The sequence below is a fragment of the Parus major genome, chromosome 5 (genome assembly GCF_001522545.3).
Source record: "Parus major isolate Abel chromosome 5, Parus_major1.1, whole genome shotgun sequence".
Lineage (NCBI taxonomy): Eukaryota > Metazoa > Chordata > Aves > Passeriformes > Paridae > Parus > Parus major.
Genome location: NC_031774.1, coordinates 21099331 through 21117037, shown reverse-complemented (window position 1 = coordinate 21117037; position 17707 = coordinate 21099331). Strand labels below are relative to the sequence as shown.

Genomic DNA, 17707 nt, shown 5'->3' with positions numbered 1-17707 from the left:
GCAAGTATTCTACCCTCTCAAAAGAAGTCTAGGCTAAAATCCAAGCTGAATCTGGTCAGGTCTCAGTTAGTTAGTCAGGAAGGCATGTCTCAGATAAGCATGTCACAGAAAAGGTGAGGGAGAAAAGCTGTTAATGATCTTTTATAACACAAGAAGCAGCAGGCTCAAAAAGAACAGATATTGCTTCACTGGAAACTGACCTCTGGAAATCCTGGCTGTAGATGACCATGGGAACTTCCATTCCAGGGCTTACAGGACACTTCTGCACTTGTCCCTTAGCCAGGGAGGCTGAGCAGCTGTGGCCCTCCAAACTCCATGGACACACTGACTGTGCAGGAATGCATGTCAGTGCCAGGTGCCCCACTGTCTGAAATGGCTTTGCAGCATTGACTCACGGCTTCTTAGATGTCCCTCTCCTTGTTTTCTGATTTCTCCAGACAACCAGAAGGAACCATCCACTCAGGCCACTGCTTTGTCCTTTTACCTTGTCTAGTTCTACCACCAAAGTCTCTGATGCTACAAAAAGCAGGACCCTTCTCTTCCTTGCTTCTACCTGGAGCTTCCTCTCCTTTCTTCAAGGGTCTCACCACTAAAGCCTGATATATTTATATATATGATATATATAACAGAAATACTTTCTGTTTTCACAGAGAAAACATTTTCCTACATTAGCTCCTAGAACAGTAGTGGGATAAGACTGACTCCTCCATCCATTTAGTTTGTTTGGATTGCATCTGCCCACAAGTTAGTGTCCCTTAACAACTTTTATGTATCCATTTTTGCTCCTCAGCATATAGATCACAAAACAGGGTACAGCAAAATGCACTCCTAAGACCTAGTGGTAACTCATGCTATCATACTGTAATCTGTAACAGCTGCAGCTCTGGGAAATAATTTCTTTAAAAAAAGAAAAACTAAACCAACAGTAGAATTAGACTATTAGAAAGGACATGATTGGATTTAGATCAACAAGCAGAACAACCGCAAACTTTCCATTGAATTGTAATAGGATGATGATCATTGATTTGTCAGAGTATTATTCTCAGAGACATGTGTATGGCTTGGATTTTAGAACCAACAGTGGTGTCACCATGGAGGGACTGTGGCCAGAAGGTTTGACTCAACAGCTGTCTGATCCCTGGCTAAGGCACTAGTAACCACTGAAACTCTTCTGTGGGACAATATCTGGGGCTGTACACCCTTCAGAGCAGAAAATGGTTCTTCTGAGAAGTACCTGGCATGCCATAGGCACAAATAAACATGCACAGCAATACTCTGTTAGACTAGTAATAACTCAATTCTGATGGACTGAAAATGGAAGTAAAAGCCTGACACCAAATAAAAGAAAAAAACCTCAAAAAATCAGAACACCTGCATTAAGAAAATACCCCTAGATTATAAATATCACAAAGCTAACTCCTGCTCACCTGTATTCAAAACCATTCCTTTTGTGGCACTGTCATTGCATCTCCTCTGGGACTACCAAACTTAAATAGTATTTCTTTTTTCTGGAATCCAGAAGTAGATCATTAGGTGTAAAAGTTTAAAAAAACCAGCTACTTGCAAAAGTTTGAGGGAATGCTTTTTTAGGCAGTCAGCCTTATCAAAACACTGCTCCCAATCAATCCTGAGCTCTTCAATACTTAAAAATGAAAAAAGCTTAAAGTACAAGAACCCTTTCCTTTAATTCAGACTGTCATTTGCTTAACTTTCTTTTTGTGGAATATAGGCTGTACCACTCTTGCACAGATTCCCTAAAAATGGTAGTGAAAACAAATTGCCTTTAAACTCACTGCCTGTCCCTTTGTGGCAATCATTTGCACAACCTTCTGTTGGCTCTCACAGATGACCAGCCATTGGACTTCAGCAAGATGACCACAAATTGATAGGAAAGCTTCATAAGCCTCTGTTCACAGACCCAAATTGTTTTGTTTGAATAAATACTGGCACACTTGAGTACATTCAGCAAATCGAGAGTCTCATTGACTCCAACATGGCCAGCTGTTCCTCTAAGAATCAAGACAACCTGCAGCACTCCAGAAAGACACATCTAAGTAATGCTTGAGATGGGAGGATCACCTGAACCTGCCATACAACATCCAGTTGCTCTGGAAAAGAGGAGCTTTTATTTTCCTGAATACCCAGGCAAGTGCTTCTAAAGCATTTTCACTCAGTGCTGACACAGACTACTAAAAATTGGTCTATTCCCTGTTTCATAGGCTGTTTTTAATTTGGGTTGCTACTATTTGTAATCTTTGACATTACAACTGTTTCTTACATGAATTCACAAACAGCAACAATTTCAGTTCCAACCCCCCTCCCCACCCCCCAATATGTTCTAAAAAGACATCACACAATGTGTGGGAGGGAGAGGTACAGCAAGAAGAGGATGTGTGTTGCCTGAAGTCATACAGGAGGACAGCAACAAGGATAGGAACATTATTGACCTGGGTCCAAATCTGAGGGTTCCTAAATTGGTACCCAGAAAAGTTAATGGCAGCTACTGCAAACTGTAGAAGCAAAAGCATCATAATACTGCAGTAGAACTAAATAGCCTCTTCAGCTATACCATACCATTCTTAGAGAAAGGTTGTGGGTTTGTTGTTCTAATTCTTTTCCTGAGAGAGGGAAAGATGGAGGGTTATAGAGTAGGGAAAGAAGGTTGTAAGCTGCTTCAGAAAACTTCTCTGAAGGCCATTTTCTACCATAGGTAGAAAGGTACAAGGCATCCACAGGTGATCTCAGTCTCCACTGCATTTTAAAACCTCTTGTTTGAATACGATCCTATGGTCACTCTGGATGCCAACATGGTATTTTACTGTTTCCTTTTTTTGTGTGCCATGAGTACAGTCTTGATCAGTACTACTGAGGCATCAACAGTGAATTAAATTCAACCATTTATAGATAGAAGTCTCTGAATCTTTTCCTGTATCATTCTACCTCAAAAACCCCCGAATGCCAGGAGCTGTAGAGGCTGAGAATTTTAAGGATGCTATCTGCGAACAAATGGAGACTTTTTTTCCCATTTGCACTTCATTTCTGGATATGCTCTGAAAACAACTGAGAAAACCCCTTTTTTGGGGGATGAGAGGATTTTGCCATTTACCTATGGTTATGTCATCCCTAAATCAGACTACTTTGGTGATATGTTAAGCAGAGCCAGTCAATATGAAACGAGTTATCAAGCCTCATTATTAGAAATCGTACTGAAGTTCAGTTTGTCAAAAGTATCTCAAGAGTCAATGGAAAGGAACAGGCAGTTTGAACAGGCAATTTGTGACACTCTACAACAGGAAGGGTAGATCACCCTCTCAAGATAATAATCTTTTCCATTTATGAAAGACAGAGCCTACACAACCATCACAGCTTATTTGGAAGGAGATGCATGTACTCTCTAAATAGATAACTTACCCTGCAGAGAATCACCTCTGCTCTTAAAAATTCAGTGGCCTCCATTTCAGCATGTTGTCCAACTTGTTTCTGTTCATAGGACCAGCATAATTAATTTTAATTAACTGATATTTGAGTGCAAACCACTGAAACACACCACTTCTTGGCACTTATAGAGGAGGGTTGAAGGCATGGAGATGAGTGTTCCATTAGCCTTCTCCAAGGGCAGAAGCCAGCATTCCTCAGCAGATTCACCAGTGGGTGAAATCTTTTAAGACACACTGTTGCTAACATTAGGTCAAGTTTATACTCTCAAGTAGATCTTACTTCCTTGCTTCAGTTGGGTGTACTTCTTGTGCAGTACACATCCAGGAATTACCTAAAATTTCAGAAAATATAGTTAAGAGGGAAGCATAGGCTATTTTAAAAATGGTATGGCAGAGAGACCACACAGTAGCCAAGTAGCAAATGAACATCTATACATAGAAGTTTTATGGGATTAAGGCAGTACACATTCAAGTACTTACCCAAGATTCAGAAAAATACCCCATCATCAGATTACTGCAGTTTTCAAGAACCATTTCTAATGGGTAAATTCTCTGAAAATGCGAAGATGGCAAGAACAGCAATGTCCTGCTATAGGTGCCAGTTTACAGTATGGCCACACACAAACTTAGCCTTCCTACATTTTGCTTGATGACTGTACAGCGCATCTTGCTGCATTTCTTAAAGAAATAAATTAGTAAACACTGTACTAAGCAAGATGTAAGCTGGCATGAGTATTAATGACCAATTTCAAGTGCCCACCAATACTGTCTATGAGCATAATCCTTGCTGATCCAGAAAAGGTCTATATTAATTGGATCTTTTGTCAAAGCCATGAATGACCACCTGTGCTCCACATATTGGTGGTGCTTTAGGTTCTCTTAAGGGCCAGCCTAACTCTTCACTTAAATCCCAGCATCTCCCATCAGCAGTGAGACAGAGGCAGTAGAAAAGAGCTCAGCACATGGCAACCACTTGATTTAACCACGTGATGCATCAAGAAACCAACTTGTAAGGTATGTGCTCTGTACCAAGCTAAGTTTTTGCACGCTGCATTTTAAAACTAGTACATGAAATGGAAGATTTACCAAATGTATTTAAGTGACTCCCAACTATTTATCAACCACTATGAAAGTGAAGCAGATCAGTTAACAAAACTGAATAAAAGCAGCTGCTCTGCACATTAATTCAAAGAAAAACCTTTGCTCTTTTTTTCTAGCTCAAATGGAAATTCTTTCCATTTACTTGCACCTGCCTTGCTATTTTCCCCCCCCACAGCTCTATGTCAGAAATGTCTGTAATTAATTATCCCAGTCCATGATCCTAGTGGTGGTATTAGACTTTACATGTAGTGAATCTTCCTCTTGGAGTTTATACAGAGATACAGCTATGCCAGTCTCCAGCCAACAACATTCAACCTTCCAGTAACCTTGGGAAGAGAATAAAATTTGACATGCTCTTGACTCTGTTGACAAATTTAAACATGTTCACCCATTTTTAATAAAAATCTACCCAACACTAGCACTCACTCATACCTCTGTCAGGCTTCCCACCTAAATGGAAATTACTTGCAATAAAAGAGAGGTAAAATTTGCATTGGAACTGCTCATTTTCAGTCATATATAAAAATATTCAGGGATCCTTTTATGAAGTAGTAAGTTCCAGTATTATGAAAATTACACTGATGTCATAGTTTCTACCACTGCCATACTTATTCTTAATTTGTATCAAGACAGGAAAAATATTGGGGGAGAAAAAACACCCAGTAAATTCATAAACATAGTTAGTTCTTTAAAATGAATCACTAAGAAGCATGTTTAACACTAGATGCTGTAGAGTGGGTTATGTAACTGCTGAGTTAGTTACCTTTTCCTTATTTCCTTTTGCCACAGAGTCAGACACAGAGGTGCAAGGAATTTTCCAAGGGTATGCATGAAATTATTGGCTGATTAGGAGTGTCAAAGGCTTTCCTGGCTCCCAAGGAAAGGCTGTAGCTCCTCCAGGTTAACCTGGACTCTCGCAAGTGGCGCATGACACACACAGTACAGGAGAAGTTGTGACTTGTTCATAAACAATTCATTTTATTTCAAATATGTGCCCTTTTTGATTCTGGAGAATCATGTCCTCCACCAACCAAAGACAGAACTGATTTGGAAATCTTCCACCTGACTTTTTTGCTGTTGGTACCTTGACACCATGTCCCTCCTCCTCCTTGGCAGCTGAAAGTATGGCTCAGGGTGAGCATAAACTTGCACCTTATTCCAAAACGGCTAGAAATACAGTGAACAAAGAATTAGTAAATCAACCATTCAGGGAGGCAGAGGGCTATGAATATACAGACAAATATAAAGCATCTTATTGGGATTTTTACCAATTTTTTTTTTCTGCAAGTATGATTAAAAACTACTTTGACTTTAGGGTCCTGCTGTTCCCTCCTTCTCATTCCCTAACAGAAACAATTCCAAAAATGCTTCATGTTTCTCATGTTTTTTAATAAATATGTAGAAGTCTGTTCCTCTCCTTCCAAGAAGCAGGTAATATGGTATGGAGTGAACAAGACTGGACAAAGCATGAGTTTCACATGGATGAATTGCTTGATTATCTCTTACTATTTGGTACATTGTGTGCTTTGCATTTCCAGTGGCTTAGATTATACGACATGAAGCAAGTTATTTTGGATGCTGATGCCAATCTGAGCATTATGGAAAAACTAACAGTGCCTAGGTCCTGTTACAGGTGGTCATGGACTCATGGAAGTTTCTTGGTTTAATATTTACACGGATGTTTTAAAATTATGGTCTGTGAAATATTTTCCAAAGATGATCCTCTATTTGACAAAAAAATAATAAAAGAACCCTTGATCCAAATCCCATCTCTTTTTAACAGTCTTGTTAAAAATTTAGATTCATCAATTTATCTTAGCACACTTAAGAGCAGAATAGAGAATAATGACATTTTTAAAAAAGAGAAAGATGCTGATCTCTAAGGAGACCGTCGCTCTTTTTTCAGAAGTAAATGACACTGAATGGTGCGGATTCGATTCTTTGCTGGGGCAAACTCCGGCTGAAGCTTTAGTGTTGACTCATACCATTTCATGGCCTTTTCAAACTCCTCCTGTGAAGAAATAAACCAGAGTGCAAAAAGTCAGATTATAAAAACAGTGAACACATTTTCTATGCCTTTCCCATCCTAACCAGTTGTGCAGCATGATATGCACAAAAGTAACTAAACCAATCCTTGTGATTTAGGATTTTTTTCCTTCTCCCACAAATAACTGATATTTTCTTGGGCTAATGACTCAATTCTGCATAATCTATGGAAAGGAGTTGAGTTATTGCTGAGAATTATTGACCAGTGTTCTCGCCTTTTATTTTTAATAGTACACCTCTGTATTTGTGCTGTGAAAAACAGATTTCAGTCAGAATTTGAGTAGATCAAAGCTTTAAAATCATGGACAATGCAAAACCATCAACTTTTCTGAAAAGCTAACATTTTTAGAAACAACCTGAAATTATTTTTAAAAGATTACTCAATAATAAGAGTAAAAACTGAACAGCACCCCCCCCCCCCCAAAAAAAAAAAGAAAAAAAAAACCCCAAAACTTAAAGAGCATACAATAGCTAGACAATTTCGATTGATAAGCTGGACTCCAGGCTGGTAGTTAGAAGCATTCATGTGGAAATAGCATCTATTTTTGTATAGCTGAAATCTCATTACCTATGCCACCCTGCTTTTTTATTAACTAGGAAGGCATTCCAGTATCCAATAATGTATTAGAGGAAAAATGTGAGGAGAAAAGACCCAAAACATTCTGGGGTTTTCAGACAGTTTCATCACTCTTTTTTTTTTTTTTTTTTTTTAAGCTCCTCTTCTCAGTAACTTTAGGTATGTAGGGAGTAGTAGAGGTAGTATGAATCTCTGGCCATATCACAAAGACTAACTACACCAAGGTGAGTTGTAAATACTGATTTTTTGAAAAGGTGTATTTTAATAGTATATATAGACAGTATGAAGAAATTTGAGTTCAATCTGCAAATTACGTTGGGCATTGATAATACAGATATTGAAAATGAACTTCTCTTGTGTTTGTTCACCATACACTAACTCTGAGTTAGGTTTTACTTATTATTCCAAGCCTACCTCTTCAAGATAGCAACCAAACTCATCATTAATTTTCTAGTATTATAAAAGCATCCTATATTTAGGTGGGTGGACAACCCAAGTTACCAATTGTTTGCTATTGTCTTCAGAAAGCTTTGCACACAGCATTCTTAAGCCAGCTTATAAAAATGTTGGCCTTTAAGTACTAAACGAGAAATAGGAGTAAAATAAGTAATAAAAATTTTGACTTTCTAAAGATACTCCTTGATGATCATACCCCAATTTCTTGAGTGTTGCTCCTTCAAAATTATTTGTGGGAATAAAAACTTTCATATGCCTGTAAATAGTATCCCAAAGACAGCCATACCTGGGTGACAGCACACTCACCATTGCTACATAGACATTTGCCAGTGTGAAATGATTAACCACGAAGTGCGGCGCTATTTCCACTGCCATGGTAGCCACAATGATGGCATCATTCCAGAGTCTGGCGTTGTGGAAGATGTTTGCTAGGCTTATTAGTGGTACATCCTGGAGGAGAAGAGCAAGCAACAAACAGTTTCTTTCCATTAGAATTGTCTCAGGATCAGCAAGACAAACAGAAGTATCCACCATCAAGCTGCACTCATCTGGTTCCTACCCACTTCCCTCTCTTTTGATGCTGAGTAAGGATCCAGACCTATTTTAACAGAAAACTACATTTGGGCCTGAGTTACAAACAAAAAAACCTCACATCCATATCCACTCACGATAGTGAAAAACATTACTCTTGGATAGAAAAAACAACTCAAAAATTAACTCACTTAAGTGCATGTACATTTAGTTTTTAGAAGCTCTTACACTATTTTTCTCCCCAAAGATGAGATGCACCCTTTAGAGATAAGAGAAGCTGCTTTGTTTGAACACCCTCCTTCAGCTCTTGCATAAAAGGAAAGGAAATATGAACAAAGGGGACAGCAGGAAAGTGAAAGCATGGCCTAACCATTAGTGCAACAGATGCATCATTTTTTGTCCTGCCTGTGCCACAGAATTGTTATTCTGATGCTGAGTAATAGCTATAAATAAAATTTTCTCAGCTAGACACTGATGGTACGTTCTTTATTTCCTGGATTTCCAGACTGTGACCTTGTCTGACTGCAAAAACTGTAGAGCCCTGGCAGCCATAACAGACTCTCTGGGAGCTTGGCCTCACACCTTCAGAGCACAAAATACCGCTTAGTACCAAAGCTTAGGTGCCTTCAACAGGACAATAAAAAGTTCTGGATGTATGTGATCACAGATTCCTTAACCCTCACATGTCAAGGAATACCTGTGCTGGACAAGTCATTGATGTTTGCAAAAGCAGGTATTATGAAAGTCAGAATCACAAGGAAAGTTCATAGGAAAATTAATTACCTTTTATTTGCATGAGAAAAGTAGCCGAGTAGCATAAAAGCAAAGAGGAGGATAAACCAAAATACACAAAATAGCTTTTAATTCAGTGCTAACTCTGAGTAAAAGTTACAGCTCTGTCTTTACAAACAAGATCCACAGTTTTCTCTGGAGGCAGCTTTAACATGGAGGATAAAAACAAGGCACAAATTGGGAGACTCATACAGTCTCAAGCAACATTATATCATACTTCTAGAAAACAGCACAACTCCACCATAATCTTGCCAAACTAGTTTCCAATCCATAGTGTTACCCTTATGAATCACACAGCTAGGGACTCCTTTCCTGAGGAACCAATTACATAGAAAGACAGGAAAATAAGCAAAAGCTGCATGCTTCAGGTCTTGGATCCTACCTTGTTTTAAATGGATAATGCAAAGAAATAGAATTATAGGAAACATACAAAGGGTGTGCAGTGGTGATATGCATTTCTTAGTTGAGGCATTTCTGCTGTTAACGGTTTAATCCTCCTAATAATATCTTGAAAGCGTTAATTACTTTGTCTCCAAATTTTCAGAGAAAGGTTGAAGACCAAGATTCCAGTGGAGTTCACATTTTTCCATGCTGCACAATTCATTGCTCAGGTCCCAAAGAAAAATCTGCTATGTTGAGTAAGTAGCCTATATTGCATTTATCAGTTTGCAAGGGGGAGCTTGGTGTTTAAGAGCAGACATTACAATGCTCAGCACAGCACCTGGCAAGGTGAAAGGTACAGAGCACTTCAGACAACTGAAACACTAAAGACAAGACTGTGTCCAAAGTACTGCCTTTTTTTTTTGAGCAAGTAACTACTGCACAAAGTCTAGGACTAGTGTACAACCGACATTCACAGCCCAAATGCTTAAAGACTCAAGCATTTAAGTAATTCCTCTAGAAAGTCACCTCCCACCATCTCTAAAAGCACAACCAGAAGACATACTCCCCTCTCTAAAAGCATAACCAGAAAACATATTCCCACCTCTTAGGTTAGAAGATTTGTCCAAAGGCTGATGAAGACTCGGAGTCCTAACTAACAGGAAGAAGTTCAAGTCCGGGATGCCCAGAGAGGTGTCAAACCCACTGAACTGCAGGAAATTCCACTGAACATTTTCTGCAGTTATCTTTTTTTTTTTTTTAAGAGACAGTCCATACTAAACGAATGGTGAAAATCTTGGTTTCGCTTCAGCTAGCTAATATCTAATACATTAGAGACACCTGACATACAGTGTTTGCCTTAATAATAGTCTGTGAAAGCTTTGCCATGACAAGCAAAACACTCTTTCATCTGAGTAGTAGGCACACACACGTGTACACACCTTCATGTGATGGGGTGCATAGTGCAATGCTTGCCGTAAACAATCAATTGCCTTCTTTCCTTGGCCTTTCACCCTCCAGTAAAGAGCTGCCATGCTAGAGAGGACCCACGAAGTCTGATTCTGGCAAAAGAAGAACACAAAAAACTGTCACGTAAACACCAGTAGTGATTAGTCTTCCTACCTTTCACTCTTCCAATTTATTTGATACACTGAGGTAGAGGATGTTACACTTAAAAAGAGCATTAAACTATTTCAAAGCAGCAGAAAGTTTCTGACAACATATATGCAATAGCCAGGTAAATGAGTCTGCCAAATGAAACAAATTCCAAATGCAACATCATTTCCTTAGGAATGGAGTAGCAGTTAAATAGCTTTCAACAGCAACAACAGTTTCAGCAGCCACAACAGCTTCTAACCAGCTCTCTGATGCTGAGCATCTATATGTGCACACACATTACCCAACATGAAGGAAAAAACTTAGCTAAATTAGCTGATTGGACTTGTAGGCTCCCTGCAGTCACTGGAAAGAGAAAGGATGCCCTGGGATGAAGCTCAGTCCAGAAGCCTGACAAAGCCCAGCCTCTAGCTGGCTGACTCCCATACCCTGTGTTACAAAGGAAAATACTGAGAATTCCATTTCTAATTTCTGCACTAAATATTCAGTTTATTTGGATAAATCTTGGTGTCTGCAGGGGAAACTAGCATGTAAGAGAAAAAGCTAGTATACATCTAAAGTGAAATGAAACTAAATCTTGTAACACGAGGATAAGAGTAAGGTCTTTACTTTCAGGGGATGGACAAAGCTATATTGGTTTTAATTTCAAAGCGCAGTAAGTACCTCAGACAGCCTTCAGTCCAACAGGCTAGGGGCACCAAACTATGTTCACTGAGCCCTCTATTTTGGGATATAGCAGTTTGTCCCTACTAGTTGCAAATACAGAACAGCAATCCCTGGCATCCTTGTCTGCTTTGTGGATCCTGTGAAAATTATGTCCTTAATCCTCTCATTCTAGGACTCACAGCTGAGGTCCTTAGTAGCCTTTAGCTAGGAAGATTTGGTTTCTCTGAGGAGAACAGGAAGTGCAGGCTTGCACGTGGTACCACACCTCTGCCTGAATACATCTGACACTTCAGGCCAACACTGGTAGAACCAGATAGAAGCAGCAGACTGAAATAACAGAAAGCCCCTTTGAGCTGACTGCTGCATGCCAGGAGTGTTACTGGAGAGGGGAGACATGGCTTAACTCCACTTTCCATAAGCTCCAAGTCAATGTAGCATAAAGTGAAAGAAGAGGGCTGAGAACTGTTGAAATTGTTTAATAAATCAATAATCAGCAATGCTGCTCACTACAGGGCAGGAAATACTGGGACATTTGACAGGCTTAAGTATCAGCAGAGAGATACAGAAGACACTTGATGGTATAAGCATAGGCTATACCTCAACAAAATACCTGTGAGGGCATTACAGATGCTAAATAGACACAAATCCCTAGTCCAAATACTAATACATTCCTTGAGCAGGATTTCAGACAAACGATTCGAGACCGGATTGACCACTATGCCAGTCATGTGCAGTAAGCCCAGACTTCTAATTTTCTCCTTTACACATACCTTTTCCAAAGCTTTGGCTATTCGAGTACCAACTTGTTCTAGTGACTGTGGTAAGTAGTGGTCTTTGCCAAGATTCTGTAGGACCTGTGGAAGAGAAAGTAGAAGTGCTTAGATGCTGGAACCTGGTAAGAGATGTCCCCTTGCTTGTCGGTTGCTTTTCTGCCTGGCCTTTTACACATGCTGTAACCTACTTCAACCTAAACATCACTGTCTATCTTGAGTTGATACTATTTGTAAAACATGGTGCTATAACTCCATGGTACTGAATACTAAGAACACTAGAAAATCTAACTATGCTGAGTTGGACTTTATTTCCAGTAATTCATCCACGAAGAGCTATAAATACAGAGTCACTAATGGTGTTTTAGGATTTTCCTCAGGCCAGATTGTTGATGGCTGGGAAAACATTCTGGTAAAATTTCATGCTGCACTGTTTTTCAAGTTTTATCCAGGCATTCAATCACTGAAAGTCACCTCTGGAAACAAGGCACTGAGCTAAATGCACCTTGAATCTGCCATGGTATGGCCATTTTCTTGTGACAGCCTTCAGCTCTGGCATACCTCTTTCAGTTGACTTTCTCCAGTGTAATGTAAGCTGGCCCGACTAGAGACACCTTGCAGGTGGTCCAAAGTATGCATACTGGCTGGGAGATTTGGGTTACAAAGGGGCTCCATGGCTGGCTCCTGCAGCTGTGTGGCAAAATCAATGTGTTCTGTAATGCTACAAATGTCATAAAACAAGTCAAATTAGTTAAGAGAACAGGTCATTAGAAAGCTCTCTAGTGAAAGTATACTGCCCAGAACTTAGCAGAATCTCATTTGAGCAGCTTAGGAAACAAGAGAAACTGGCTCTTTTATCTGCACTTGCACTTTTCAAGTCTAACCAATGAAATTTCACATGGTGTTTTCAAACTGCTAAGAAATCCTGGCAGTTCTTTCTTACTAACATAAAATCGTCCGTTTACACACACTGAAGACCATGTAACTGTCCTGCTTTGAGTAAGTAACTTACTTAGGACTCATATCCAAGATACTCACTCAATGTTCTTAGCAGAAACAGCAAGCCACGTGCTGGCCACTGTTGTAAGCTCGACCCTGCGGAGTTTCAGGCATTCATCAGGACTTGGCCAGCCAAGGCTACGGTAGTCACGCCTTTTTCCTTGAGAAAGTGAAACAAACATAGAAGAAACTTTCTGGAAGGCGAGCAGATACATTCCCTACATTATGAAAGTCACTGTCTTGCAAACACATTTCTTTAACAAGATTCCTGAATCTAAATGGAGTGAATGGCACTGATAGTCTGCACAGAATCAGATTGTGCACATGACAGATTATCAGATAAAGTTTCAAAACCTGTTTTGTTATACTTTTTCCAAAACTACAGATTAAAAACAATTGTCAATCTCGTTTACAGGTAATGTCTCTACTTAAATGCCCTTAAACTTAATTTGTGAGTCATCATTAATGTTTTACAGCTACAGTTAAAAACTAATAAAAGTTGATCGGTCTATCTGTTGACAATTCCAGGCAAAAAATACTGCTACTGTTCAATGAGTATTGTCTAAGACAGTCAGTGGTTTTACTGTGTTCTTACACTCAAGATAGAAACCTTTCTGAAACTGTTTAACAATTACACTTTAGCTCTCCCATTTTGCAGAGAACCAAAGCAAGGCAGGGAAAGGTTAAATAACTTGCTTTGTGTTAACAAACAGATCACTGAGAAACGTGAACCTGGTCTTCACACCTGAACTAAAGCCTACAGAAATCTTTCCCTCAAATTTAGTGGATACTGTATCAAGTCCTAGGAAACCAGTCTGTGCTAAATGTTAGGAAACATTTTTCTCTCATATCAGAAACATCCAAAGTATTTGAAACATAAGAAAAATTTACTATAGCAGTAGATTTGCACAGTGGGAAGCCAAGTTTAACAACATGCCAGTCATTCAAACCAGCTATGTAGACAATATTTCAGTATTTATTTATAGTTACATGAAATTTTGCCCATTTGGATGCAATTCCTATTTCTCATCCATGTTATAGTAAACCACTTCATCATATTTTGCAAATAATGAACAAGTCTGCAATACCATGTATTTTGTAAAGTATTGTGATAAAAGGGAAATTAATTTCAAGATAGAGAGGGACATTTCAAAGGGAAATTATCAGTTATCATCACCACTGTGAACTATCTGATTGCGAGTTCTCATTGGCATGAACAGCAAAGGACATAAAGGGGTATGGAAATGCTAGAGACAGTTTGGTAGTCTGGGAAGGGGTGAAACACAAGACATATACCATCATTCCTTTGCTCTACCAAGAACTCCCCAGGTGACCTTCAATTTGTTACTCAAATTTTGATTATTTAGTTCTTGCAAAGAGTTTACCAGCAGACCCTGCCTCACAGGAATGTTGGGAAGATTACTTTACAATCAAGGGATGCTATGTAATAAAGCCACAAAGTAACTCAGAGGGAAAGAAGATAAAACATTGAGGAAAGGACAGGTGTGTGCTTACAAATGATATTTTCATGTATTCCTTCCCCCTCCCATGCCAAATTTAAATATTTAATTCAATAACCTACATTTGTCAGTTGCTAAAAAAAGGAGGTTGTTAAAGATTTAATGTAAAAGCCTTCAAAATGTGAAATCACTTTCCAGGTCATCAAATCGTCAAGGACTAAGATGCATTGTAGAACTTTGCTTACACATCAGTCCCACAACATTAAGATTTTAGCTTCATTGAGAGGTAAAACAAGAAGTATGGGGGTCAGTTACTTGGGTTTTATTCTTTTGCATCATATTAACAGACCACTCTCCAATTCCTCTTATTCAAGAAGCAAAAACTCCATCTGCCTCTCAAAATCTCATCTGTGTTGGTGCAAAACTTACTCTTCCGTGGCTACAGTGTTTAGGAAGACAGTCTCTAAGTTTTCTCTTATAATATCACTGAACAATTATAGCAGAACACTTGATTTTTATTTATTTACTTCATTTCTATTAAACTAAGCTTTCATCTTTTTCAAGTTGTATGTCTCATGTTTAGGCAGAAGTCAGTATAAATTCTTATTCTGCATCCTGATAAACTAATTCCTCTGCCCATTTAATTTATCAGAAGAGATCACCAAAGTCCCCCCTCTCTCTTTTACAGTTTCTACTCACAGTATCTACCTCTTCCATTCTCCACTCTCGCCACCTCATCCCCAGAAGTTCTGGAAATTAACTATAAAGTTTTCATTCAACACATAAAGCTAGGCTGCACTTCATCAAGAAGGTGCAGATGGAAGAGATTTCTATCTAGAAAGGAACATTTCACTATGTAGTTTTTGTGATGTTTATTTTCAGTAATAAACCAGTGTAATTCAAGGCTACAAAGGAAAAAAAAATCATGGTAATACAAAAGCTGCAAATGATTTACTTTCTCTAGAAGCATCAGGTTACCTATTGGTCCAGGAGAAGGTATCTTTGGTCCACTGATCTCTAGAGCAGTTTGGTAAAAGTTTTCATTTTCTGCATTAGTCCCTTCTTCCTCATTTCTCCCAACTGGCTCCTGGAGATCCAAGCTTTCCGCTTTTGGTTTCTTTAAACGTTTGACCTGAAAAGTGATCTACCAAAAAAACAGTATTAGGCAAGGTGAACAGTAAGAGACACCATGACTTTTATCAGCTCCAATGCACTACTTGTCTTAGCCCAAAGATGTTACAGATGAGATCTTTGTCTCACTCCTTTCCTCCCCATCTCAACACATTCTCAAAGCCTGCTCCCTTTCACTGCATCAAACTGAGCAACTTCTGACCTCCAACACAGGAATCAATTTAACTGCTGGAGAACAGAAAGGCATTTTTCATTATATATTTTACTGGTAACATGATGACAAGGGATTTCTGTGTTTTCATGCTAACCAGAACTTAACAGGTTACATTTTTTTAAATTTTTTTTCTTAACTGTGAACAAGAAGTTGGTGATGCATTGAAACTATTTGTTCATTTCACACCAGCCATCAATGACTACATCTTTTAGGCTTATAGGGGAAGTTCATAGATCTGTATCTCCCAGTGTTAAACCACCTGAACTGTTCTCATCTTTCCCATATTGTCCACAACATTTAGTACAAGACTTAAGTAAACTCATTCAAACTTACCCACTCAGCTTCATCATCATCACCACAGTCTCCAAAACAGGAACTAGCAAGTCCATCCTGAGATCCCTTCTTCAGGACCCGGATTCCCTGCAAGTCCATCCGACGACCTTTTACTTCCAGTGCCCCTTCAAAAGCTTCTTGAGGCCAAGAATTTTCAAACTCATCCACCAAAGCCAGCATCTCTTCAGACATCTGATTGTCTTCTAGACCCTCCACTCCTTCTGAACCGTTGCTCTCTGCAGTGACTGTGTCTAAGAGGGAATACCATAAAAAACTTCAAAAATTATTTTCCCTCTGCTTTCACAAATTGTACAAAAAGAATCTTTTTTTCTGTGACCTGACTTTTCCACTTGCACAACCCAGGTTATCACTGACTATTCACTGCACACTGCAAAAAGAGAGAACTGGTCAATGCAGACCTCCCCACTGCAAATAAACATCCCTATTGGGCTTGGAGAAGAATGGTGAAGAGAATGAAACTGGCTTATGGGGTTACTTCTTCCTTTATGGATAGAGAAGGGAAAACACAGGTTCTCAGCGGAAAACAGACAGCTCTTCTGAAAAATCTAGAAGCCATTTCATTTGCCAGACCTGATTTGGTAAGGCTGACTTACTTTCTAGTCTCAAGAAGGAGGGATCTCTTGCTGAACTCTGAGTAAGGACTTCTGGATCTTCTGTACCTCCCTCAGAGTGTCCTTCTGTCACTGCTGTAGCTGACTCATAGTGGTTGTCAAAGTATTTCTCCTTGCCATAACTGCCATCTGGATTTTTCTCATGACAGTGGCCTGAAAGAGAGAAATTTACTGATATACCATGAGAGAAAGCTCCTCCTGGATACAAGTGCAGAAGCTGTATCGTGGAAGCTACCATCTTCCAGTTTTCTGTGGATTTTCTATGTTTTGCATCTGTGGATTAAAAGAATAATTCTAGAAGCATGAAAGACTTCATTCAGTGATAAAAAAAACTGGTCTGCCCATTGACAAGGGTGATCATGTAAAACAGTTACAGGAAACTATGTTGTTAGGTATATGCTGTGAACTACTAATGCATGAAAAATCAGCTACTTTTCAAGGGAAGGTTGCACAGGAGATGAGAAATTACTGCATGTTGGCAGCCACTCCAATAAATACTCCTAACACATGTTTTAGTGACAATGCACCATATGAGGTGTTTGCCTACCACATGAACTTCCACTTACGACACAATGGTCACCATGCTTATGTGCAAGAGAAAAAGGGCCAAGGCAGACTGATCTGGCAATGCCAGACTGACCTTCTATGCCAGCAACAGACAGCATGTGGGTACAACTAGCTTGTGAAAAAGAAAGACAAAAGCTAAGAGCATTAATCTGTGCAAAAAATCATAAGTTTAAACAGCTGAAAATTTAATATCTATAATTTTGTGCTCAGATTATAAGTTCATGTTCCACGGAATGCAAAGATCTAGGAACAGCATTGGAAAAAATCCAAAGGTAGAGTCAGTAATAAGTAGAAATAAAAAAAGCACACACTTGCAACAGTAGCCTTTGAGCACCCTTCAGTACCACATAAGCATTCAGACAGTTTAAAGGGTGGCCACCTGCATCTTTGTAACAATACTTTTGATAATAAGTACATTTTAACTACACATCCCAGATTTTTTAATACTAATTACTTTCCACAGCCAGAGGTGCTTTTAACACAATTCTCCACACGTAT

At 39.1% G+C, this 17707-nt stretch overlaps 1 protein-coding gene across 1 annotated transcript in view; it reads right to left on the bottom strand.

Annotated features, from left to right (window-relative positions):
* Positions 1-5489: 5489 nt before the first annotated feature.
* Positions 5490-17707, bottom strand: part of TTC17 (tetratricopeptide repeat domain 17) — a 54021-nt gene continuing 41803 nt past the window's right edge. The window contains exons 17-25 of the mRNA XM_015630381.2: positions 16625-16795; positions 16011-16261; positions 15311-15476; positions 12912-13032; positions 12435-12594; positions 11874-11957; positions 10263-10382; positions 7924-8067; positions 5490-6549 (exon numbers count right to left, since the gene is read on the bottom strand). Coding sequence (XP_015485867.1) covers positions 6418-6549; positions 7924-8067; positions 10263-10382; positions 11874-11957; positions 12435-12594; positions 12912-13032; positions 15311-15476; positions 16011-16261; positions 16625-16795 — 1349 coding nt within the window. The 3' untranslated portion in view covers positions 5490-6417. The remainder of the gene's footprint in view (positions 6550-7923; positions 8068-10262; positions 10383-11873; positions 11958-12434; positions 12595-12911; positions 13033-15310; positions 15477-16010; positions 16262-16624; positions 16796-17707) is intronic.